Source organism: Anopheles ziemanni, chromosome 2 (assembly GCF_943734765.1).
Source record: "Anopheles ziemanni chromosome 2, idAnoZiCoDA_A2_x.2, whole genome shotgun sequence".
In the NCBI taxonomy this organism is placed as follows: domain Eukaryota; kingdom Metazoa; phylum Arthropoda; class Insecta; order Diptera; family Culicidae; genus Anopheles; species Anopheles ziemanni.
Genome location: NC_080705.1, coordinates 69,245,343 through 69,270,305, shown reverse-complemented (window position 1 = coordinate 69,270,305; position 24,963 = coordinate 69,245,343). Strand labels below are relative to the sequence as shown.

At 46.7% G+C, this 24,963-nt stretch overlaps 3 protein-coding genes across 3 annotated transcripts; 1 reads left to right on the top strand and 2 right to left on the bottom strand.

Annotated features, from left to right (window-relative positions):
* Positions 1-7,461: 7,461 nt before the first annotated feature.
* LOC131294197 (toll-like receptor 13) lies at positions 7,462-11,386 on the bottom strand. The gene is made up of 5 exons (XM_058322242.1): positions 10,919-11,386; positions 9,442-9,571; positions 7,901-9,360; positions 7,710-7,837; positions 7,462-7,651 (listed from the first exon to the last, which is right to left on the bottom strand). The coding sequence occupies exons 1-5, from the start codon at positions 11,384-11,386 to the stop codon at positions 7,462-7,464; spliced, it is 2,376 nt and encodes a 791-aa protein (XP_058178225.1).
* Positions 11,387-20,642: 9,256 nt separating this feature from the next.
* LOC131282451 (uncharacterized protein DDB_G0271670-like) lies at positions 20,643-21,238 on the top strand. The gene is made up of 2 exons (XM_058311924.1): positions 20,643-20,778; positions 20,850-21,238. Exons 1-2 carry the CDS (start codon positions 20,643-20,645, stop codon positions 21,236-21,238), a joined length of 525 nt encoding a protein of 174 aa, XP_058167907.1.
* A 985-nt stretch (positions 21,239-22,223) lies between these two features.
* LOC131294196 (uncharacterized) lies at positions 22,224-22,640 on the bottom strand. The gene is made up of 2 exons (XM_058322241.1): positions 22,626-22,640; positions 22,224-22,562 (listed from the first exon to the last, which is right to left on the bottom strand). Exons 1-2 carry the CDS (start codon positions 22,638-22,640, stop codon positions 22,224-22,226), a joined length of 354 nt encoding a protein of 117 aa, XP_058178224.1.
* Positions 22,641-24,963: the final 2,323 nt, after the last annotated feature.

Here is a 24,963-nt window from a genome sequence, read left to right as displayed (position 1 = left end):
ATTCCAGGCGTTCACGCCGTCACACCGTTTGACCGGAGTGACCCCGCAATGACTGCGAGCCCGTTAGAGGCCACAATGGAGGGGGTGCTGTGTAAGGTGAGGATTTCGAACATGCTGTCGGATCCGTTCGAATCTCACCGGGGTCTGAGGCAAGGTGATGGACTCTCCTGCCTTCTATTCAACATCGCTCTGGAAGGTGTCATGAGAAGCGCGGGCTTCGACATCCGTGGCACGATTTTCACCCGCTCTCTCCAATTCCTCGGCTTCGCGGATGACATCGACATCATCGGGCGGAACACTAGGACGGTGTGCGAGGCGTACACCCGACTGAAACGCGAGGCCGCAAGGATTGGACTACTGATCAATGCGACGAAAACAAAGTACCTGCTCGTCGGAGGCTCTGACAGTGACAGAGCCAGGCTGGGGAGCAGTGTATCAGTGTACGGCGACGAACTTGAGGTAGTAGAGGAGTTTTGCTACCTCGGCACTGTCGTAACTCCGGACAACAACGTGAGCTGTGAAATCCGGAGGCGTATTGTTCAGGGGAATCGTGCCTACTATGGGCTCCACAAACTCCTGAGGTCCAGATGGCTTCTCCCACGCACTAAGTGTGCCATATACCGCACGCTGATTAGACCGGTCGTCCTTTATGGGCATGAATCCTGGACTCTGCTCACGGAGGACGCCAACGCCCTCGCAGTCTTCGAGAGGCGCGTGCTCCGGTCTATCTTTGGCGGCGTGTATGAGCAGGGCGTGTGGAGGAGAAGAATGAACCACGAGCTAGCTGAGCTGTATGACGAGCCGGACATCCTGACGGTGGCGAAGGCCGGCAGGATTCGTTGGTTGGGGCATGTCATGAGGATGCCGGACTCATGCCCCACCAAGAAGGTGCTCACCAGCGACCCGCCCGGCACGAGACGACGAGGAGCTCAGCGAGCTCGGTGGATGGACCAAGTGGAGCAGAACCTGCGAGACATCGGATGCGACCGGGGTTGGAGGGCTGCAGCCATGGACCGAGCAACCTGGAAAGCGATTGGTGAGCAGGCCATGTCAGCACGACGTGCTCAACTGCGAGCAGGCCATTGAAGAAGAAGAAGAAGAGAAGCTATAGCAGTTGTTCCAGTTCGAGATCAGCTTATCTACACATTACAGTCCGCTCTACCGGAGATTGAGAATCACTGAATTATTAAAACCTAGAACATTACTTTTAATGTACAAAAACTTCGCTGATGTTTACTATTGGCATAACCGGGTATGTCAGAAATGTTTCATAGGAATAGTTTAAATATCTTTGGTTCTATAATGTATAGATATTTGGAAAGTTTGGCAAGGGTTTGTAATAAAATATTCTAAAACAGTACCAAAACTACTTCATTACATAAAATTTTATCACAACGACCCTCCTATTCCGGTAAGTTTATATTTTGTATGGCAATCAATGCACAAACACAAAAATCCATCGCTTTCTATGCAAACTGCATGACTTAGACTGGTATGGTAGTCGTATATGTAAAAGCATAGTAGTAACAAATATACTTTTGCGCAACAAAAATAGTTAACACAATGTTATTTAACCTTTTTTCCGCCATTTCGTAAAAAACAGTTTTGCTATTGATTTTACAGGGTACAAAATATACCCGAAATATGCGGGCGTAAAAATTACGGTTAAAAATTGCATTTTATTATAACTAACGAAACCATTACAAGTGTTAGTATGAAAACATCATCTTTAAACAAAGGTAATACAACAAAACAAAGATAATACATACAACATTAAGAAATCAACCTACGATCTAGACACGATCATAAATAACCTTGGCAGGCAAGAAACTTTGTTTTCCTGTGGAAAGGATTTTTAATAATGCTTAAAATAAAACAACTCTCACTATTCGGTTAGCGTTAAAACGTTCGGTACTTAAAACATTACCAACACTTATCATACAGCTGCACAGTTTTCACTTCTCGCCTATTTTTCGAAAAACCAATAAGATCCTCCTATTTAAACATTTATGTTTCATCTTTGACACAAAATTTGCAAAATGCTCGAAATTCATCTTGATTTCATTTAAACATTTACAAATTTTAATTCCGCAAGCATTTTAGAACTGTTCAACGATCACATTAAACGGAGACTTCACTAGCGTCATCTGGTGAGCACGAGGTGTGCTGGGAACTTACGGCCAGCCTATACACACTGTCGCTAGATGGCACTGTTGGGCATTTCCGAGCTGTAGCAGCGACATCTGTGGAAAAGTAAGAAAAGTGCAAAATGAGGTTAAAAACCGGTTCACCGAAACGGTTCTTCAAGGTCATAAATAACGCGGGTCCGGGACTGAAGGTCATCGAACCGGTCAAAATAACCGGTTCTCCGAAACGGTTCTTCAAGGTCATAAAAGGTCACAAATCGTAAATCACCGGGGTCTGGTCCCAGCGAACCGGTTATGCCGTAAATAGTCCTGGCGCCATCTGGTGGTCTCACTGGCGTCATCTGGCGAGCGCAGCTACGAACTACTCGGATTCCCGGTTAGAACCGGTTGGAAATTGGGCCGCCGCTAGCGCCATCTGGTGGTCTCACTAGCGTCATCTGCCGTTAGCTAGCGGCTTGTGGCTCCTTGCGGTATGCAACACACATCACATGGCTGCGTTCGTGTTTCTTCTTAGTGGCTGCGTGCTGAGTTTGAATGTTACGTTTTCGCCGCCAGAAGGGCTTTATGCAATCGCTTCCAAAACAGTAGCTGCTCCGCATCCGATCCCGTCGGCCATTTGATGTAGGTTTTAGTTTTTAACAAATAACTAAGCGTCTTCGGACACTTGCGCCTGGGCACATCTTGCAGAAGCACCAGAATCAACTCATCGCGTCGGGTCTCCATCAGCCTGAAAGGAACGAGACATTACTTTTGCGCCGTTTGTCGTTCAACTAACCATATAGTTCCTCTCCGAGACTCATTGCGATCGGACGCACTTTTTTACAAAACAGAGTGTTAAAAAAAAGTGCAAGAGCAAGCCACATCATGGCTGCTTCGAGAAGCACCCTGCGGGTGGATTTCTCGAAGCTCCCCAAAAAGCCGTCCTTGATGGAGGCCACAACCCTCTCCATGACCAAGCTGGGTCTAAGCAGCTCTTCAATCGTATCAATCCGGACGAAGCCGGTATCCCACTTCCTTCACATCCGAGTGAAGGACCAGAGCCTTGCTCTAAGAACCGTCGAGGAGAACGTCGGCAAGCATTCTCTCGAATGCGACAGGAAAAAATTCCCGATTCCGATCACAATGGTCGACTATTCCGTGGTCATCAAAATCCACGACCTGTCCGAGGACATCACGGACAGATGCATTACGGAATTCTTTGCTCGCTACGGAGAAGTCCGGTCAATCCGAGCCGGAGTATGGGCGAAGCCATACCCGTGTGCCGGAATCCCTGACGGATACCGCTACGTCACAGCGGTCTTGTCTAAACCGGTGCCGTCATACGTCTCGATTGGAGGGGAAGAGACGCTGATAACATACCGGGGACAGCAGCAAACGTGTCGAACATGCCGGCTTGCTCCACACCATGGGATGACCTGCACCCAAGGCAGGAAACTTGTGGCTCAGAAGACGAGCGTCAGCGAGAGGCTGTCGTATGCGTCAGCGGTGCAGAATGGCACACAAACCGTCCGTGCACCGACTGACCCGATGAGCACACCGACCGTTCCGGCAAGCACAATGCACATCCCATCGAGCACACCGATCATCCCGGCGCCCGCATCGACCGTCCCGGAGAGCGCACCGGCCGTCCGTGCATCGACAGTCCCGACGAGCACACCGACCGCCACGGAGATCGCACCGGCCGTCCTGGCACCCTCATCTCCATGCGTCGTTAATACGCCCCCGGGCGCTAAACCTAAACCCGCCGTCTCCGGTCTGCTGCGAGCAAGTTCGCTGAACTTGTCATCTGGCGCCAAAAACCACCAAGTTTTGAGATCGGCAGCAACATCGGAAGCAGAGTCAGATATGGAAACGGAGCAGTGCCAGGCTTCGTCGCTGCCTTTCATCGCCCCTCGCATCCCTTCCCCTACTCCTTCCACATCATCCATGCTGGTAAGAGAAGATCAGACGAGACGGTAGAGATAGACGGACCGGGAGGACGGACGGAGGCGCCGCCCAAGCGTAAGCCTGGCCTCGACAGAACGAGACTCGCTCTAAATTGGTTGAGATGGATGATTCGCTGAAATCGATCATTATCGCATCGATTAATATCAATGCGATCTCCAATTCGACCAAATTAGATGCTTTACGGAGCTTCCTGCGGAATTTGGAGGCTGACGTTGTATTCCTGCAGGAGGTTTATGACTCTGACTTGACGCTCCCTGGGTACAATATTGTAACGAACGTCGACCACACAAGGAGAGGTACTGCGATCGCTATTCGCGAACCGATAAAATTTTCTCACGTCGAGCGCAGTTTGGATTCACGTCTCATCTGCGTTCGGCTTGAGAATAATTCCACTTTATGCAACATCTATGCTCCTTCAGGAACGCAGCGTAGAGCAGAGCGGGTTCTTCAACCAGACGTTGGCCTACTACCTGCGGAATGTACCAGGATCGGTCATTCTGGCAGGGGACTTCAACTGTGTGTTGAAGTCCAAGGACGCTACCGGTGGAGGAGGTCAGAGCCTTGCTTTGCAAAACATTGTGGATGGATTAGCTTTGTGTGACAGCTGGGAGGCCATCAGAGGAAACGATGTTGAGTTCTCCTACATCACACGTGGTTCCGGTTCGCGAATCGATCGCTGTTACGTCTCCAAGACTATGAACGACCAACTGCGTAACACGCATATGCACTTGGTGTCGTTCTCAGACCACAAGGCCCTTACGGTACGTCTCTGCCTTCCGAACATGCCTGACGCGCGACGAAATGGCTATTGGCAACTACGGCCACATATTTTGACAGCCGAAAATATAGATGATTTTAGGGGCAAGTGGAATTATTGGACAAGACAACGAAGGAACTATGGTTCCTGGATGGAATGGTGGATTTGTTTCGCCAAACCAAAAATTAAATCGTTTTTCCGTTGGAAAACGAACCAAAAATACTCCAACTTCCGCTTGCTTCATAACATCCTCTACGCGGAGTTAAGGTCCTCATATGATCGGTATTTGGCAGATCCTCGTGAACTGTCGAATATTAATCGTATAAAAGGGGAAATGCTCCTCCTTCAGAGGCGTTTCTCTGAGGACTTTGCTCGAATAAACGAAACGAGAATAAGTGGTGAAAAAGTTTCCACTTTTCAGCTTGGAGAACGAAGGCAGGGCCGTACCGTGATATCAAACCTAAGAACTGACGATGACGTTATTATAGACAACCCTGACGAACTATGTTCAGACGTACTACAGGGACCTGTACTCCGACGAATCGACGTACCCTGACCTGTATTTCGCATGTCACCGTGCAATTCCCGAGGATTGTCAAACCAACAACGGTTGCATGGAGGAAATTACCGTGAGTGAAATCCTTCATGCAATTGAAAAATCGAAATCTCGGAAGTCACCTGGTCCTGATGGAATCCCAATAGAGTTTTATCTACGGACATTTGAGGTCATTTGGAAAGAACTAGTATTAGTTCTCAACGAAGCCCTCAATGGCCATATTCCGGAGAGTTTCGTTAATGGGGTCATTGTCATCGGAAGAAAGAAGGGTGATGGGTGCACGTTATCCTCCTACCGCCCGATCTCTCTCCTTAACACGGATTACAAACTCCTCTCGAGGATATTGAGGATTCGGCTTGGAAGAATTATGGATAAGTGGCAGGTGATATCACCGGCGCAGAAATGCAGCAACAAGCCCGCCAATATTTTCCAGGCCGTACTCTCTGTTAAGGAGAGAATCATAGATCTAAAGCGGAGGAAGAAGTGTGGAAAGCTCGTCTCCTTCGATCTTTCGCAGGCGTTTGACCGTGTTGATAGGGGCTTTCTGTTTGAATCGATGGTCTCGTTGGGTTTCAATCCGGACCTCGTCTGCCTTTTGAGGAAAATTGGAGAACAGTCCTCTTCTCGTGTCCTTGTGAACGGATCTCTATCCTCTTCCTTTCCTATCCAACGTTCCGTGCGGCAAGGAGATCCCTTGTCAATGCACTTGATTATCCTTTACCTTCATCCCCTCATCACTAGAATCGAAGGTATTTGCTGCGATCCGGATGACCTGGTCAATGCTTATGCTGACGATGTCTCAGTGGTGAGTACGTCCCCTTCCAAAATTGAGCAAGTGAGAGCGGCTATCGAGGCTTTTGGTGTCTGCTCTGGTGCCAAACTAAATGTCCAAAAGACGTTGGCTCTGGATGATGGAGCAGTATCAGAAGGGAACCGGCTGTCGATACCATGGCTGCATACTGTGGAGCGCCTGCGGCTGCTTGGAATCCTGTTTTCCAACAACATTCGGGAAGCAGCGGGTCACAACTGGGATCTGGTGATCAACCAGTTCCGTCGACTGGTGTGGCTACACAGGGTGAGAGACCTGAACCTAATGCAGAAGGTGGTTCTGCTAAACACCTTCTTGTTGCCGAAGCTGTGGTTCGTTGCGTCGGTTGTTGGTGCACGCGCAATGGACACAGCCAAGGTAACTAGCCTGGTAGGGTCTCTCATCTGGGGTGGTGCTGGCGGAATACGGATCCCACTCCAACAACTGGCGCTGCCCCGAAACCGTGGGGGACTCAACCTCCACATCCCAGCTGTGACTACGATAGCCCTGATGTCCAACCGGTATGTGGTGGAACAGGAGTGCCTGCGGATTGGTGCTGACCACATACGATACGCTGACAACCCGCCTGACATTGCAGCGATCCCATCAACATATCCATGCCTTCGGAGCGTTATCCAGACACTCGCATACGTTCCCTCCACACTTAAGAAACACCCGTCCACTAGAGCGTTTCGCAAGACACTATTGCAACGGTTCCCAAATCCCAAAATCCAGGAACAGTCTCAAAATGTTGTCTGGAAGATGGTATGGAAGAACATCCATTCCCCGAAGCTGTCATCGGAGCAGCGGTCGGCACTTTACCTTGTGGTGAACGGCAAGGTCCCACATGGCGATCTGCTAATGCGGATGGGACGCGCATCCTCATCGTCCTGTATGTTTTGTGTTGAATGTGACACCCTGGAACAAAGGTTCACCTCTTGCACTCGCGTTATTGCCGCCTGGGACCTGCTGCAGCAGTGCATCAGGAATGAAGCTCCAGGGTGTCAGTGCTCATTTCAATGTCTCCGATTTCCAGTACTCCGCGGAATGAGTACTGCGCAACGAGTAAAAGTGCTTCGTTTGTATGCGAACTACATCATCCATATCATTGGAAACAATGATACTGCGATCGATCTAGCTGTCCTTAAATATACATTGTTTCTTTAATACTATTGTAAAGACCATATTAATAAGCAAGTAAACTATTTTATAAATAAATAATATATTTTATAAAAAAAAAAAAATGCTACGTTTTCGCCGCCAGAAGAGCTTTATGCAATCGCTTCCAAAACAAAAGCTGTTCCGCATCCGATCCCGTCGGCCATTTTATGTAGGTTTTAGTTTTTAGCAAATAACTAAGCGTCTTCGGACACTTGCGCCTGGGCACATCTTGCAGAAGCACCAGAATCAACTCATCGCGTCGGGTCTCCATCAGCCTGAAAGTAACGAGACATTACTTTTACGCCCCTTGTCGTTCACCTAACCATTCCGTACCGATGCTGAGCTAAATGCATCTCAAACTGGCACCAGTGGCTGAGGAGGAAGCTTTCGGATACGATCAGCATAAGACAGCGCGATCGGTCCATGCAGGAAATAATGTTCTCCAGAATGCCGTAGCCAACCTGCAAGCAAGGTGAATACTTCATTGTGTTCCGGTGGACCGGTTGTTTCGCTTGTTTTCTTACCTCAAAATCTCGCTCGTGCAAACAGAGATTTATCTGACTGACGCCCTCCATGTTCGGCAGCAGCTGATCGAGCACCCACGTCCGATCCGCATTGCTGTAGCTCACGAACACGTCGTAGTGGAAGTCAGCCTCCTTCAGCAGTCCACTCTTGTCCAGGTACAGCTTGTTGTCGTCGTTGAAAAAGCTGAGAACGGCCGAATTTTTGATGATCTTGAAAAAGTACTTGATGTGGAACCAGTAGTAGTACAGTCCGACGGTGCACACGATGAGAAAGCTGACCGCGACACTAGCGAGCACGTACACCAGGGTATGGTTTTTCGTCGGTTGCGTCTCCTCCTCTTCTGGAACCGGTAGATCCGCGTTGATAAGTTCGTCTTCCAGTAGCAGACAGTCCTGCAGCTGCAGTGGGTCCATCTTTTGATTGCTCGTAAAATTCATACAAAAGTACTCGCTATGGTCGTAGTCGAACAGTTGCACGTTGTGCAGCGACAGCTTGACGCTAGCACCCGGTCTTTCTTTATCAACGACGAGCGGCTCGGCCGATATGGTGTACGCACCGGCCCCGGTTGAGTTGTTGAGGATGTTCTGCAGAAACTTCAGATAGTTGCAGGAACACTGAATCGTGTTTCCACCCAAGCCCATGTTCGTAAGGCGCGAAAAATCGTGCAGCATGTCCGAGGTCAAGATGACGATGCTGTTGTTGCGCAGATTCACATTCCTCAAGGCACCCGTGTGCGTCAGGAGCTGCTGGTTCCAGGCCGAAATGTAGTTGTAGCTCAGATCGAGCTGCTCCAGGTTGGTCAAGTTCTCGAAGTTCGCCCGGTCGAGCGTGCGCAGAATGTTTCCCCGGAGGTTTAGCACCCGCAGCTTCTCCAGCGGCCCGAGCCAGCTCAGGTGCTGCACCATCGAGTTCCGAAAGTACAGCACCTCCAGGCTGCCCTTCAGCAGCGAAAAGCTCGCCCGGTGCAGGCTCTGCGCCACCCCGACGTTGTTCGAGATGTCCAGCATTTCGATGGACTTCGCCACAAACAGGTAGTCGACGATGGCCGGTAGGCCGATGTTGCAATAGCTGACGTACTTCACGCGCCGCTGAACCGAACGCAGCGCTATAAACGCCTGGTACTCGAGCCGTGTGTTGGACAGATCGAGGAACGTCAGGTTCGCCAGCGGCAGGAACAGATTGTGGTTCAGATCCATGCCGGCGATTAGCTTCATGAACGGGTTCTCGATACGCTCTTCGCCGACGCGTCGCGTGTCCATGTGTGACAGGTCAAGGTGCAGTAGGCTCCGAAGCGGATAGAACACCTCCATCGGCAGTGTCGTGATGCGGTTACTCGCAAGATACAGATACTGCAGGCCGGACACGTTCCGGAAGAAATCCCCCGGAAGCATGCGCAGGCTGCAGTTGCGCATATCCAAAACCCTCAGCATCGGTAAGGTGGGCAGCTTGTTGAACACATCTACGAAAACCATTCGAACCAACGATGTAAGACAAACGGTGGGAAATCGAAAACCACCACAAAACCAGTAAACTTTCTTACCTCTGTCTGTGGCCAGGTTGGTGAACTGATTGCCACGCAACGAAAGCAGGCGAACGTTGGGAAACTTTTTCAACGAAGGCGAGGGCAACAGGGTCAGTTCGTTGTTCGCCATCGACAAATGTTGTACTTCCTGTGGAGCGCCAAGCAAAAAGTGGGTGATTAATTTTCCGCCCGTTTGTGTTCGATCTTTTGTCGATCGTCGTCTCCGTGATTTAGATTTTCGCTCAACATTTCAAACAGAAGGGGATTGACCCATGATACTATTGAGGTAAGATAGGACACATATTCGAGACAGGTTACCGATAACAAATCAACCATCTTCCATTATTGATTTCTACTCGCTCTCATACATACAAACTTCCGGGACCCGGGAGTTTGTATGTAATGTAATCACACTTTGTAGTTGGCATTTTTCCATGGGGGAGGATTCACCTAATGCCTCTGCAACGTCCAGTCCGTGGTTCAAGTGGTTTGATTTGATGGGGGAATAGACAATTCAAGTGTTTTCGAAAAGCCCATTGGAATTTGCGGCTCGTCGAAAACGCGTCCGCTGGATTAGACACATCCGCTTTGCCAACGTCACGGAAAAGTTGTTTTCCACACAGATACACCACACCTGAACACCTCAGGTCTCTTTAAGAGAATCGATAAAATTCGGGGACTTCGTGGAGATTCGTTGTCATGTACCTGGTTTCATATCGCGAAAAAACAAGGCCCGATACCAGTGGTGGCGAGGTTTCGCTAATTAACCTTGATAAGAAACAAATTTACGATACACACTGCGACTTCCTCCGTGAGACTTGGTTGCGACTCACTTTAGCCACACACTGTCACCGGGATTCACATTATTTAAATGTCCCTTCGATTTGGGAAATGTTTCACCACACAAAGATTTCGATCTTTCATCGGGTACAGAGATTTTATTTTGTAAGATTTAAGCCAGATTTGTTCTTCTGAGATGAGGATACGCTCTCGAAATTTCTACAAACGATATAAGCTTCTGTAACACAACTGACCGGCTTAACAACTTGGTGATACACCCGAAACACTTATCACCGACGGTTGTCAAGGTTACCGCATTTTTTGGAAGCCACCAAATTGGTTACAACAAGCTCTCCTATCAGGCTATTCGATAACACTTTAGTCGGACAATCATCACTCCTCACGTACTGCGTTCTGCACACAAACGGTCGTTATCGATACCGTCTTTTCGGAAGCACTGAGATTGCGCCGTAGCCTGGTGCGTATAGAAACATAAACACTCGACACAGCCACAGGAGCAAATGTTCCGGATGATTAATAGCACGAAAACAGAAGCGACTGTCTGGAGTACCGGAACGCAATCGACGGTGGCAACGGGCCTTCCGAACCTAACCTTTCGCACGTCACTTCGGTTCGGTAACGTCACCGGTTTGCGTGACGCTCGAGCAGTACTAGTTTTCCGGTCCAAGCTGCCGGAGCTTGGCATAATACGTACTTCAAGTGGATACAGCGAGGCAAGGCTCTGCACCAGTCCGCGCACGCCCCGGTCGGTGAACCGCAGGTTGGACAGATCGAGCGCGTGGTGGCCCTTGCGCACCGTCAGCCGCCCTTCGTCCGTCAGCCAGGGCAGATAGTTGTTGGCGTTCCCGAGCAGACAGTCTCGCGGCGCGCCTCCGTCGGCATCCTCCTCCGATCTGGCTCCCACCTCGAAGGCGCTCAGCGGGATGTTGTAGCGTTGGCCGGGCGCCCGGGGCAGATAGTTGGGCCAACCATTGCCGTAGCAGTCGTACGGGCCGCCACACCCGAGCAGATCGCAGTCGGCGGTGTCGACGACGGGTGAGGCAGCGGCCACCGTCACCACCGCCACCACCACGCAGCGATCCCTGCGTAACGCGCTCGGTGGCAGGAAGAGGAACACCACGGCTAGGATCAGCTTCCGGACGAGCGTCTCCAATACTTCCATTCGACTTTTCCACAACCAACTTTCCGGCGGAACCGTTGGCGGGCTACTGACGAGCGCTGCCGATGACGAGACTCCTTCCGTCAAGTGGGGAGAGTGGAGGGGTAGGAAGGGGTGTACCGTTGGGTGTCCTTATCGGACGTGATTTCACACCGGAGCGGTCAGTTGCGTCCGCACTCCGAAACCGGCAAAGTCAATTATCTGATAACGATAGGGGGGCTATCTCGGGCCAATAAAGATACCGACGCGCACATCAACACTTCAAGCCGATAGAAATAGACTGCAGCGAGCGAAAAGCGTTCTAATGCATACATGACTCCTGCCCGATTCACTTTACCCGCAACACGAAGGATCCTTCCTTTGTGGTTATTTTTGCTTTCAACACAAACGACCAACACCTATTTTTGTTTCTACTTTTCGCCCACCGTTCGCCGTTGACAGTTCGGTGACATTTGCGCAACGCGATCGATGGAGCCATTGGCTACCGCGTGCCGATTTAAGCCCATCATCGTTCGCTACCACGTGCGATAACAGTATCGACAAGCACGACGGTTATTGCAGCCCGCACTCAATCGATGGTGTTTATTGTCGCAAAGAAAAAGGTCCACCGGTCCGTTTGAAGAGAAATGTGTTGATTTATTTTTGTTCTCCAAAGAAGCTTTCTATCGGTAGTAGATTCAACTTAGAGATAGGGCGAAGTTTGTTTACTTTGATTCTGCTTGTCTGTGTCCACCGTACAATCAACGAATGCGTCATAGGGTTGAAGGGAACCCAAATTGTGGACAATGAATCGATGCACTACATTGTGTGGAATAAAAAGAAATTAATTAAATAAATTATCACAAATTAATTATTGAACAACAAAACACGTGGACAGGAAAAAATCAAACGAAATTGCGTATCTAATTTATTACGAACTGCAGTTAGAGCGGGGTAAGCGTTCTACGTGCCGCATATAGCTTTAAATGTAATGCCCCAAAAACATTCAACACATTCGGTAAATCAATTTTTTATCAAAATTTTTAAAATATTAATTTAGATGAAGCTACATATTTTTCATTCCATTTTTCCTTGCCAAAAGCCTGATGCTTTATTTCATGCGAAACCATCCATAACTTTCCAAGAGAATCATTTTTCACGAATGTCATTTTCTTTGACTCAATGTGACAAGCAATTAAATTTGTTACTTTTTAATTACAAATTTTTGAAATCAAACAATTGAATTTTACAAATTTTGAAAATTCAATTTGACTATCGGATAATGTTTGAAAAAGGAAAAAAGTAATAACTCTATTCAGCTAAATTACTATTTTTGAAAATATGCAGGACATTACTTTTGCTAATAAATTTCCATTTTACTTCAAACTATTATTAGAATTTTCCTCTTCTTTAACAACATCTTTTACTGTTACACTTTACATAACAAAACTTAGATAAGTTGGATTGTTCCCACATTTTCATATGCTTCATTTTCTTTCATTCAGAAGTAAAACTCATCACAAATACATCATTTAGTAAAACAATTTAACAAAATATGGGCCAAAAAATCTGGACCCTTGAACGCTACTTAGTTTGCTTACCCTATGATCCACCTATGACTGCAGGTAATCAAATCTGAAAGAGGTAAATTCGTACAGCAATATTTAATGGTAGTACTGAGATTGGATAGTTGTTAGAGCTGTGTGGCAAAAAAATGGATAACCGATGCATACAAAAATAACCTATTTTAACATGTGAAAAGCTTTGTACTGCAGTGGATTTTAGTAACGTTTGCATTAAAAAAATAGACAAATTCAAACGACTTTTCTTTCAAAAACGGAAAACGCAAGCAACTTTCTGTTAAAAGCAAAATAAAGAGTAGCATTTCTTTTAAATTCAGAACATGTTTGAAAACTGTATCATTCAAAATTGACTCCGCCATGGCCAAAACATTAAACAAACTTGGAACATCCAGACTATCGCGGACTACATGACCATCATGGATGTTGTAGTTTATTTAAAGTGGAAAAAACCCTGATTGTTTATGTTGCTTTTAAAGCTTTTTACAGTATATTTCTAATGTTTTGGGGCCCCTTAACTCCCACAGAAGGCCGTATCGTGGCTGAAAGCCAGAAGTGAAGACATTGGTTTTGTCGGCAATGACTAAAATTTCGGCCAAGGATCGTCAGGTCGCTTTACTGGTCGTCGGAATATTTTTTGAAAGTACTTAAAAGATGTAACTTTCCAAAAAAAATGTATTTCATTCAATTAGCTCGGTTAACTTTTTTCTTATCGCCGATGAAAATTTGTCTATTTTTTTAATGCAAACGTTAATGGGTTTTACGTCAAAAAAAAAAAAAGATTTTTACGATGTCTGTTCAATTGATATTTAATGGAAATTTGAACTTATTATCGCTTGGTCTTTAACTAGCTTCACTATCCAAATTGTTAATGAAATCATATTGCTTTTCTATGTTCACTGATTTTCCACAGTTAATTTCTCAAATTCTTTCCAAACTTTGCTGATGTTGATGTTTCTTTTTTTTCATGTTCAATTTCGGTGTCTCTATAATGCAATGAAGCCATAAAATATGTTTTATACAAATCACACAGTTAAATGTGGTGTTTATTCGAACCGTTTCTACATCATAACGAGTTCCTAATGACTGACTTTTATTACCCTCTCGTGATGCACGTTGCATATGCACACACCTGTCCCCTTTCGCATACTAATACTAATTCCGGCCCGGTGGATGCATTTTTCCTTCCACATACACAATGCACCAACACCCACCCTTGAAGTTACCGTCTCTTTTTCGCCATGTTAATGCCCTTTTGTCGTGTCTTTCATGTCGTTGTGTCTTCTGGCGCCCGTGGGCAAGGATGATCGCATTTCAATGCCAAACTTCCTGTCGATCAGCCTGGCGCGTTGTGGAAAGCTGCAGCCTTCCAGAACCGGTTGGTGGTGATGGCGCATGTGCTGCAGCGGCCAGAACCGGTTCGCCAGGGCACCCTCTCTACAACGAGCTGCTCGCCATGGATAAGTGTGAGATCAGCAACGAGGCGCCTTTCTATTTGAAAAAGGCCCCTCGATCCGCGGACGGCAAACGATTTAGAAACATCGATCGCTGCTAACGCACCGTAACACCGTCCATGCTGCCCCCGAACGGTCCTAAGCTGGTTGTTCTTGGGGCTGCTCGGTCGAGGCAACATCTACTTCGCGGGTGCGGTATTTACATTTCATAATGATTTTATGCTATCGTTTCATTTCACTGTCGTTTCGTAATAAACACGAAACAAACAAGAAACATTCCTGTACGACTTGGGGCCGATGCGTGCGCCTAGTTATGGATACAGTTTTTTTTTTATCTTGCCCACTCCTTTCGATTCACAATCCTAATCGGTCACTTGTGCGCTCTCTTTCCCACACGGTGGGGGTCTCCATGCTCGATACACCATCGGCCACTCCATACGTCGGTGGGTTTTAGTTAGTTTTACCCATCACAAACCGCTCACGATCGATCGAACTCGCCGTTACCACTGTTTCGTTTCATTTTCGGTGGTTTTGGTACAGAAAAACGGTGCTCATAAAAATAGAAGCGCGCGTTTGCTTTCGTAATCACAGCAGTGCAAAAGGGTAGGAAGTGGCAGCAAATAGTGAAGCAATAAAAAAAAATGAAAACCCAACACGAGTGGCACGCAATCAAACCGGCGATGTATCAAAATTGTCACTTTCAAATCAATTCACGTGCCGCGACGTGTTATGGGTCAGCAAAGTAAATAAAAAAAAAGCAAGCGGTCCCGCTAACGCCGCGATGGCGTCCGCCTTTCATGTCCGGCTCGTACGTAGGATGTGTGTGTGTGTGTTGCACTTGGAAATTGCATCATAAAAAGCTTCGTCAGCCGGAAGGAGAAAAGCCGCACGATCCGCGATTAACTCGAAGCGTCGTGAAACGGTTCAAAGTTCGACCGGTTTGGGTTAAAGTATGAAGAAAAAGTATATCTCGACACGCGCGCAAAGGTTGGTACGAGTTGGTTGCAGCGCTCTTTCCTCCTCCCCTCCTCAGCTGCCCGCCCCGGACAGGAGGACCTTGACGAGGATCATGCAGACGCGCTTGATGCGCTGCACTTCCTCCTGCTGCTCGAGCCGTTCGCGCAGCGGAAGCGTCAGGAACTTAACGATCTGCACCAGATACAGGAAGAACACCAGCGCCACGAACTGGAATGGAGAGGGTATGCGTGCGGTCAGTCACACAGTTGCTTGCTCCGGTTGCCTGGTGGAAAACTCACAAAACTTTTTCACCATCATATCCACGCTGCTCGGGTCGTCATCGATCGCGTCGGTGGCGCCAGCGGAAAGGTCACGGTTGGGAAAGCCGAGCAAGGCTTCGCCGAGCGGCGATTGGGTCGCATTCGCCCGTCGCAGCCCGTCCACCATCGCGATCACAGTCTATGCGTGCGCAATCGGGGTCGTACGATCCGTTGCAGCATCGACGGCGTGAACATGAAACAAAAAAACAGATACAAGCAGTGGGGAAAGGAAATCATTTTCACCGTTCACATCACATCACGTCGGAGAGCAAATTCCAAAAGTAAACACTCACAGAACACATGTTTGTGGCACGGTTGATGTTTGCAGAATGAAGAATATTATTTAACAGACCTTTTTCGGTCGAATCTCTTCACAAATTGGCAATATTTCACACCCAAACACACAAACACAACCACCAATGGCACTGCAAGAGCGAGCGAAAGATCAATTGGCACGCGGCACCGAATGCGTTCTTGGCCAGACCTAATATCCTTGCACTAGCTCTCCCTCTCGACGAGGCTCTACGACTGTCGCGCAGGCCGGACCAAACAGAACTAACAACGCCAACGGACCGTCGCTGCAAAAATCGCGCGCGACTTCACTTTCCGTCCGTACGACCACCACGAACAAAACCAGATGATTGGTGCGAGAAAGGGAACCCGCGCCGTCGACGGGTCGACCTTGACTGGGCGCGGGGTAAGCGGAACGCGCCACGTAGTGGGAGAAGGGAGGCACGAATGTGTCATTGTGTGTTTCACGAATTCACCCGGCATTCGTGTGTCGGCCAGTGGAAAAATAAAAATACAAATATAAAGCCTGCAGCGGTGAACACCGACCAAACGGCAAGCAACCCCCAGTGGGCCATATAGTGCCAAAACCTCCCCACTTTACTAAGCCTGCGCGCCGCTACTGCGCGAGAGTGAGGGGGACAAAGGTGAACTGCAACATTCCAACAGCACGACATGCACTTTGCGCACACGCGAAGGTTTGTGAGGCGCGAACGCATGCGAAGCAGTGCATTCTACCACGTAACCACGTCTCCGCAGTGTCGCTGTCTAAAGCGGGTTTTCCAGCCCACGCTGCTGCCAGTCCCCCGTTGCGATGTTGCAAAACTCTTAAGCCCCAACTCAACATTCTTAAGCTCGGTGTCATATATTTCGTTCCTTTGACGTCAAATGGCATTTTCGGGGGTTTAGTTCTCGTTGGAAGGTGCTAAAATCCCACGAATGGCTCCTGCCAATCGGTTGCCAGGTTCGTCGCTTGAAAGAATAGAACGTTTTGAAAGGTCGTTCAAGTCACCGCAGAATCACCGATATTCCGCGCTATTAAAACTTTTTTCTTGATTTCTTCCTTTGCCTGCTCCGTCTTACGTGTTGCCAAAATTGTTGATGAAATGTAAAAATGGATTATTTAAAATTAACTTTTCCTACCGAGTTGGCATACTACTGCAACAATGTGTTGCTGGCAGGGTTCCATTCCACGGTTTGCACACTTATGGCGATCGACCGCGCACCAGCGCCATCAGCTGGGAACGGCACCTGAGCGACTGACGGAGTGTGAATCGGCTCTGCTAATAAACCGAACCCTTGGCCGAACGCCACGTGCTGACATGCTTGTAACGGACTCGATTGATTCGATCAAAGTGGTAATTGCCAGCACGCTGCGTGCGCTCCTCTGAAAAAAATGGGGTGTGTTTTCCTGTATTTATCTCGCGTTGAACGTTTACACAGTTCGGAAGGAGCGTAATTTGTCGTACGAATTAGATTTAAAGGTAAACGAATGGCGCAAAAAAATGGAAAACATACAGCAAACAGTCGCGAAGGTGAGCGCGGTTCGTTAGAATCGGATTGCTTTTTTCTTACCGATGATGGATTTACGATGAATTCCAATTCGACCATTTAATTCTAGGTTAAATTCTACCAACAAAAAATGTGCTCTCTCTAAAAAAATCTTTAGAGGACGTTGTGTGGTGACATAAAACCATGAAACAGTTTTTAGAAAAGGTGAAAACTTTGATCTTCAAAGTCAAGATCGCCTTGCGGGGGAGACCGGAAATTATTTAAATGACTGCCAAATTTTGGTTTTCGTATTCAACGTATTCACTTAATAACCTTCAAACTTGCATGCAGATGCGTCTATGCTAATTCTGTTTAAGTGTCGTAGGTTATGGTTCATAGAACCCCTTACATATTTCACAAATATGTTATCGTGTTCGTTGTTCGATATTAGGTTTAAAGTCTCTTTCCCACAACCAAAATATTGCAAAACAACGATCGTAGCCAAAGTATTGAATAACGAGATTGACGCTCCATAATTGTTAGAAAAATTAAATGTGTCTGGGCCTGAACGAGCTCTAACATTCTGGGAAGCTATTAGAGTTCCCCATACAAGTACGGCATTTGCGAGTAACGCATTGATTGTCTAAATGTGCAAAATGTTTGTATTTATCCTTTACCATGATTTTAATGTTCGCAGTTTTGGACGTCTAGCACTAATTAAAGTAAATTGTGTTCAGTTTGTGATTTTTTTCTTAATTACTACTTCAACTAAGATATAAATACTTATTTTTAGTTCAATAATAGTCCTTTGAACAAATCAAATCAAAATGTGAAGGCTATGATTGTCATTGGAAGTTACCATTTTCTCATCTGATAATGTGCGGAGTTATTATAGTGTCATTATTTCAGTTATTATTATTTTTGTAATGAGTTGCTAAGCTGCTCAAACCATACCATTTATTAGCAAAAGTAAATTGAATAAAAAAAATTACTCAAAAAGTGATTTTGTTTGAAATCTATAAAATCTTGTAAAGCTAAAAAATTTTAGTTTGGCATAGGATCACTTGGTGTTTTTTACGTGGATGAAACGTTCGATATTAAATATAATAAACCGCCATCGGATCGCGCTCGATCGTATGCAAATGAACATCCCACCCCGAAGTCTGGTGGTATCCGGTTATCTTTCATTTACTCCTTCAGGTGGATCATCTTGTTCCAACCGTTTCGCCCTCCGAAGCCTGAACCTACACCTGAAAGGTGACCCTGTGCGGAGCGAAGGTCAATTGGGCCCTTAACTGTCGCGTGGAGGCCCTCTGAATGCATTGACACACTGAAAAGGTTCCCCAGCGAGGGCAGTGACCCAAGGGCGAGTGAAGCGGGCCGATAAACTGGGTGAATAAATTATGCGTTTCAAGTCCTAAGCAGTTTTCTCTTTCGGTTGCGAAATGAGCTAGGTGCAAGATGAAAAATTATTGTAAAATGTCAGCTCTGCATTTTTTCTGTTGTCATAAGTTGTCTAAAAATATACAACCAACGTTAATTAGGTAGAGCAGAATTTTTTTGCACAAAGACACCACAGACAGATTCAATATAAAGGCGTTTAATGTTACCACAAGTGGCACGCAATATCGCATCCCCTACAAGAAAAACCGGATCGCGAAACTAGGGGCTTTCCCAAACGTGACCGGTTTGTCTACTTCTATTTTTTTAACCTCCCCCTATCCGACATGCATCGTTTGTGTCATCTTCAAACCACCAGCGATCGGTCATCGGAACATTTTTTGATCGAAGTGATGGAGACCATCGTTCGGGAGTTAAGGCGAGCGAATTTTATTTTTCGTTTTTTCCAAACGCTGACCTCTCCCATTGCATCGAGCTGCCAATCATGGGAAGTACACTATAATTATCGAACCGTTTATTCGGCCAACAATTAACGGCAAAGTTATCTGCATCCTTCAATCGCAAATTCGATTTCGTTGCAGCCTGACCTCTGCACCGTCAACGACGACAACGGCGCTAAATTGTGCGTACCAGCGGTACACATGCACCCCACCCATTCGAATCCGTGTTAGGACGCGGACAAACCGTGCAGCCTCCCTTTGCCTCCGAAGAGCCTCTCGAATGCAGCGTGCACTTGAGGGCCCCACGGCAATTAACCCATTCATCGAGCGAGCCTTCTGGAGATTCTCTGCGCTCGCACCACCGTTGCATCACCGCGATTCAGGTTAAGCATCCTTCTGCAAACTGTTGCTAAACCGGCCCTCTTCACAGAACAAATACGTCATTTCGACTCGGGGGAGAGGGGAAGATAATTTGGCAACCGACACTCACCAGCCCCAAAGTGCCCACGTGTGCCGCAGTCAGACGGAGAAAGAGGGCATTGAGCCCCGGCGAGAACTTCGATCAGTTCGTGTGAAGGTCACGATATGCTTCAGATCAAGGTCTTGCCCGCGGTTTAAGGCGGAGCCACGAACCGGGTTCATCAGCATAATGTTAATTGGCGACAGCTTTTTCCTTCGACACCTGGTCGCGACGACGAGGAAACATTGACTTTGCCGATGATACAACAGAGGATTTGTCGTGTGTGTGTTTTTTGGCTGAAATTATTTTGGGTTGCCACACCGAATACGGTGCTAAAAACTGGAGCTCTTGTTGTTGTCCACCGGACTCTCTTCAGCTAATGGAAATTAGTGATTCACAGCGCCGGATAAAGCTCCACTCATTATGAAGTCGTCCTCGGGACCAACAGCTGGTGCCCAAACGGTGCCGGTGCCACCCCGAAAAACCGGGAAATGGATTCGCATTTACGTGGAGCCCAATTTAAAGATCGCTTAAGCTCGGCCACGCGCTACGAGGGAAGGGATGTTTTCGGTCGCGGTCTCGGAACGCCGAAAATCGATGCTTCACGGTGGGCCCCCGCCGGTACTCGAACAGTGTGTCAATCTGTCCAGACTGAAGGACCCGTCGGGGTGCCGGCCCAAAGGAGGGGCGACGATAAGATGCGCCGTATAAAAGCCTTCATTGGTGGCCTACTCGGATCAGTCGGCAGCACAACAGCAGCAACAACAGGTGGTGTGATTTGTGGTGTGTTCTGTCAACCGAGTGTAGAGATTTTTTACAGTGGAGTGAGCCGCCGGGCAAAGTTTGTTCTAGGATATTACGCATCTGTTTGCATCGGTGTGTTGCCAAAATGAAGCAGTTCCAGCCGAGTAGTGCCCTGTTGTTTGTGCTGATCGTTGGTCTGGTGTGGAGTGAGCAGCTGACGCAGGAGGAAGACACCAACGATCTGGAGACGGCCGAATCGGCCTTCTTTGATCCGAAGATTGGTACGAACCGCCTAAATCTATCTGGAGTTCAAGCGCTAACCTCGTGCTCTTATCCATCCCATCCTCCACAGTCTTACTGACCGGCCTGGCCGGGTTGGCCGGCATCGGTGCGCTGGTGGTGAAGGGTGCCGTGGTCGGTGCCGGCGCCGGAAAGCTGCTGCTTTTCGCCAAACACGCCGGCCAGTCCAGCTCGCACGGTTCGTCCGGTTGGGACAGCTCGTCCTACTCGTCCCATTCGTCCTACCCAGCCTACAAGTCGTACTCGAGCAGCTACTCGTCGTCTTCTTCGTCCGAGGACTCCCGACCCAGCTCGTACAGCGGCAGCCTGAAGGTGTCCGGTTCGCTGTCGCCGGTGAGTTCCCACACGACCGAATCTACTACCAGCACGACCACCGCCGCACCCAACTCGAAAGCGAGCCTCTCGCTCGACGATGTCGATGATCCACTGCCTGAAAACTGAGTTTCGAACTTTCAGATCCACTAGCGTGGCGCCAGGAAGCATGGTTCGGAAATTCTTTGGGGGCCTTTTACTATTTTGGATTGCACGTGAAGCACGGGCGAGGATGAATGTTCGTCGCATGCCGATATCAAAATTCATTAACTGCTTCCGGTTACGCTCGCAGGAAGGTCGCACTTGCTTGGGTTTATTTATTTATAAGCATTCATCGATCATAATGTGATAACTTCTCATCAGAATAAATCCGGGGTTCCATAATTATGTAACACGCTGTCGCGCCACGAGTATCCATTTCGCCATCCGAACATCTTAATGCCGAGGGGGCAAAACAAGCCGGCTGCTCGCCATTGATCGATCGCAGTCATAAGACCGGTTCCGCTTGAACCAGCCTCCGAAAACAACAAACAAGAACTGTCCTACTACAAAACAAACGATGGTAGAACGCTTGGAGAGAATATGCCACGGCCTTGAAACCGACGTGACGCTGTATATGCGAGGGGATGGTTCGAGGTGAAGGTTCCGTTCGCGCCCTGACGTTTGTTCAGGAAATTAACACCAGAGAATTGCATCAGTGCCTCTTTATTAGTAACACCCCTTTTACAAAACTCACGCTCCAGTGGTTCTACTTTGATGGACCGGTTTTTTACACATATAGTTTGTGCCTTATAACACGCGGATTTTTTAGCTTTGCCTTAACCGGTTTCCTTTTGCATGCTTCAGTTTGAATTAACTAGAATTTTTTTGTGAGACCTACTTTCCGGTAAGGTTAAAAATGTTTTTTTTTTTTGTTGGCAAAACTAATGTGACAACCAATTCGACTTTGGCGTCACAAATATAATGATGGTGTTCCGTGCGGTGAAACCGAACCTAGAGCGGAACAAATCAAACTAAAATCAAGTGCAATTAGGGAAGAAACAGAACGTGCACTGAAATGAATCGATTGAATAAACACTCCTTTGGGTTTCATTTTTTGACGACGCAAGGCCTTTCAATAATACCACCAGTTGTAGTAGTAATACGGACGGTACCAGCGGTAGCGTGGATAGTACGAGTAGTACACACCCGGATAGTACAACGGCCGGTAGTAGCTGTAGGTGTACGATTCTGACTGCTGCATATCGTCCGGTGCCTTCATGCTGTCCTGCTCCGTTATGGGACCGGTTTCGCGGAGAATTTTCACCGGCGACTGGGGTGGCGTGTTGTAGATGGCCGGAATCGGTTCCGTGGAATCGCCCGGCTCCGCTGCCACCAGTCGCTGTTCGAGTGGCTGCTGATGGCCCACCCTGCACCAAACGCAAAGTAGATAGATCAGCATGCACAAGCGACGCTATGGGATAGAAAAACCTGTCATGCAAACACTTTGACCATCAGTATGACGGCAGCATCTTACCCGGAAGTAAACCATCTTCTCAAATGTGATCCCAAAGAATTGTTGAACTGATAGAGGATCGTAAAAAGACGAATCGAACCCGATGAAGCGCACTGCGCAAATGGTACGTTTGACAAAACAGTACCGAAGCGTTTTGTTACACTTTGATCCAAAATTAATTATTTTGGCTTCCTTCTACATTTGGTGGAAAACAAAAACACAATAACCCATTGAAAACGCATGCGTTTGTTTTTCAAACAACCTTTTTTCAACCAGTACCAACAAATCCATATCATTGGAAGGGGTTGCGATCATCAACTCGGTTCTGTTTGCCTGAGCCGGGCGAATTTTGTAGCTCAGTTTCGGAGCCTAAAAATATGTGATCGCGGTGTATGCTGTATAGCCAAGTTTTGAAAACCAACGCTGTTTCCACAACAGCGCATAAAACGTAGGAAGAAACACCTTTGGGTGTGGTTTTAAAAAACACAACATAACGAAATAACCAACGAACTTTTCCATACAGAAAAAACGGCTCAAGCTAATATAATAAGAACTGTATCTCTACAAGTATAATGGCCAGAGCATAGATATTTTTTGACGACTGCAGATATCAAAACAAGTTTCATATATTGAGTAAAAATTATTTGTGGGATTGTTACGAAAATGAAGCAACAAAAAACATAAAAAATTGTATCCACATAAATTTATTGAAACAGAGAGATTACCACAGGACTCACAAAAGAGACGGATTAACATTATAATTGCAGATAGTTATATGTTGAAAAATCAAGATTAAAAGTGACTTGGCATGGACAAACATGTACATTAACAATTTGAAAAACATTTATTTAAGAATTTCACATATAATATCTAATTCTATACATATTAGAAAATTCTGAAGCTGAAGTTAGTCCTTTTGTACATTGCCATATCGGTAAAAAAAATGACTCATTAAATTTGTTGTGAAACACCATCAAAAAGAACTGAAGAATTGCTTCATGTTGATTTAACCCAGTTTGGTAGCCATTTTGTTTTGGTTTCAACTCACCTCAGTTAAAAGAGGGAAAAAATATAAACCTAACTAGGACTGTGACCAGTTCAGTGAATCGTATATGAGTAGAGGGAAAGAGGGAAAAAATATAAACCTAACTAGGACTGTGACCAGTTCAGTGAATCGTATATGAGTAGATTTAAACTGTGTTTTTAAATCGTATCTTAATTTTAATGTTTTATTCAATAAAGTTGAGTCATCAATAATTTGCTACTTTGCGTACTTTTTTATTTGCTGCTCAGCTCGTTTTTCTTTTGTTCGAACTATTTTCCGTAATTCATCATTTCATTAGACTTGTACAGTAGCACAAAAACGGTAATTTACGGTCTCTTCAAAAATCAGTATAACATGAGTCGCCTTAACAGTTGTAATTTATTTATTTATTTATTTATTTATTTATATATTTTTCTTTATTGTCGCCATTGTTCAACAATCAAGTTCGGTATGAAACAGTCCATCAGCTATTACCAAATCTCCCATTGCTGTTGCTTAAGCACAGAAGGCCAAAACGGCGGGACCGATTTCAAAAAGGCGATCGCTGCCTACCTTCCCGAATTGGCCTTTTTCACACCAAGAATTCCCAATCCCACCAGTCCTCCCCGGTACCCCACACAATTAATACCAATTCTTCGACCAGCGATCCGGCCCACGGACCGAACGTACCGATTTGCGTTACTAAACCAGTTTAGGACCGTTCCATGCCAGGAATCCCGCAAAAATAACTCAAAAAGTATACCAACTTTATTGGTACCTATCGCTTAGTTCAATCGGCACCAACAACAACTCCAGGGAGTCGAGCCCTCGGTCGGACACAGGCGATCCCATCTCCGTCGTTTGTCGATACACCGGATGCATAAGGATGGAGCAAGGAGATGCACGCTTGCGGAAGGTTCGCCAGAGGACCATGCTTGCCATTAATTTGGCGGGAGTTTTCTCTCACAGCTATGTATCGTTGGGTGTTTTATATTTTCCTCCCCACTCCTCCGTGCTTGTGGTGCTTTCTCCCAGGTATTGATCGCGCAAAAACGGCCACATTGACGTCAATCGCAGCTTTTGGTCCCAAAAACCGAAATTTCCAGTTTTGTGTGCCTTGCCGCCGAATGTAACACCGCACATTTGTTTTTATTTTTTTTATGAAATATGTTCCTGACAATCCCTTCTGTATGCAATCGATGTCACAAAGGCAACAAATGTTAATAATGAGCGCAAACTGAAAGAACATTAAAAAAATGACTTATTGTATGTAAAAAGTTTGAAAAAAATAATAATACTTGTAAAAGTATATTATTACATCAGTTTCAATGTTAA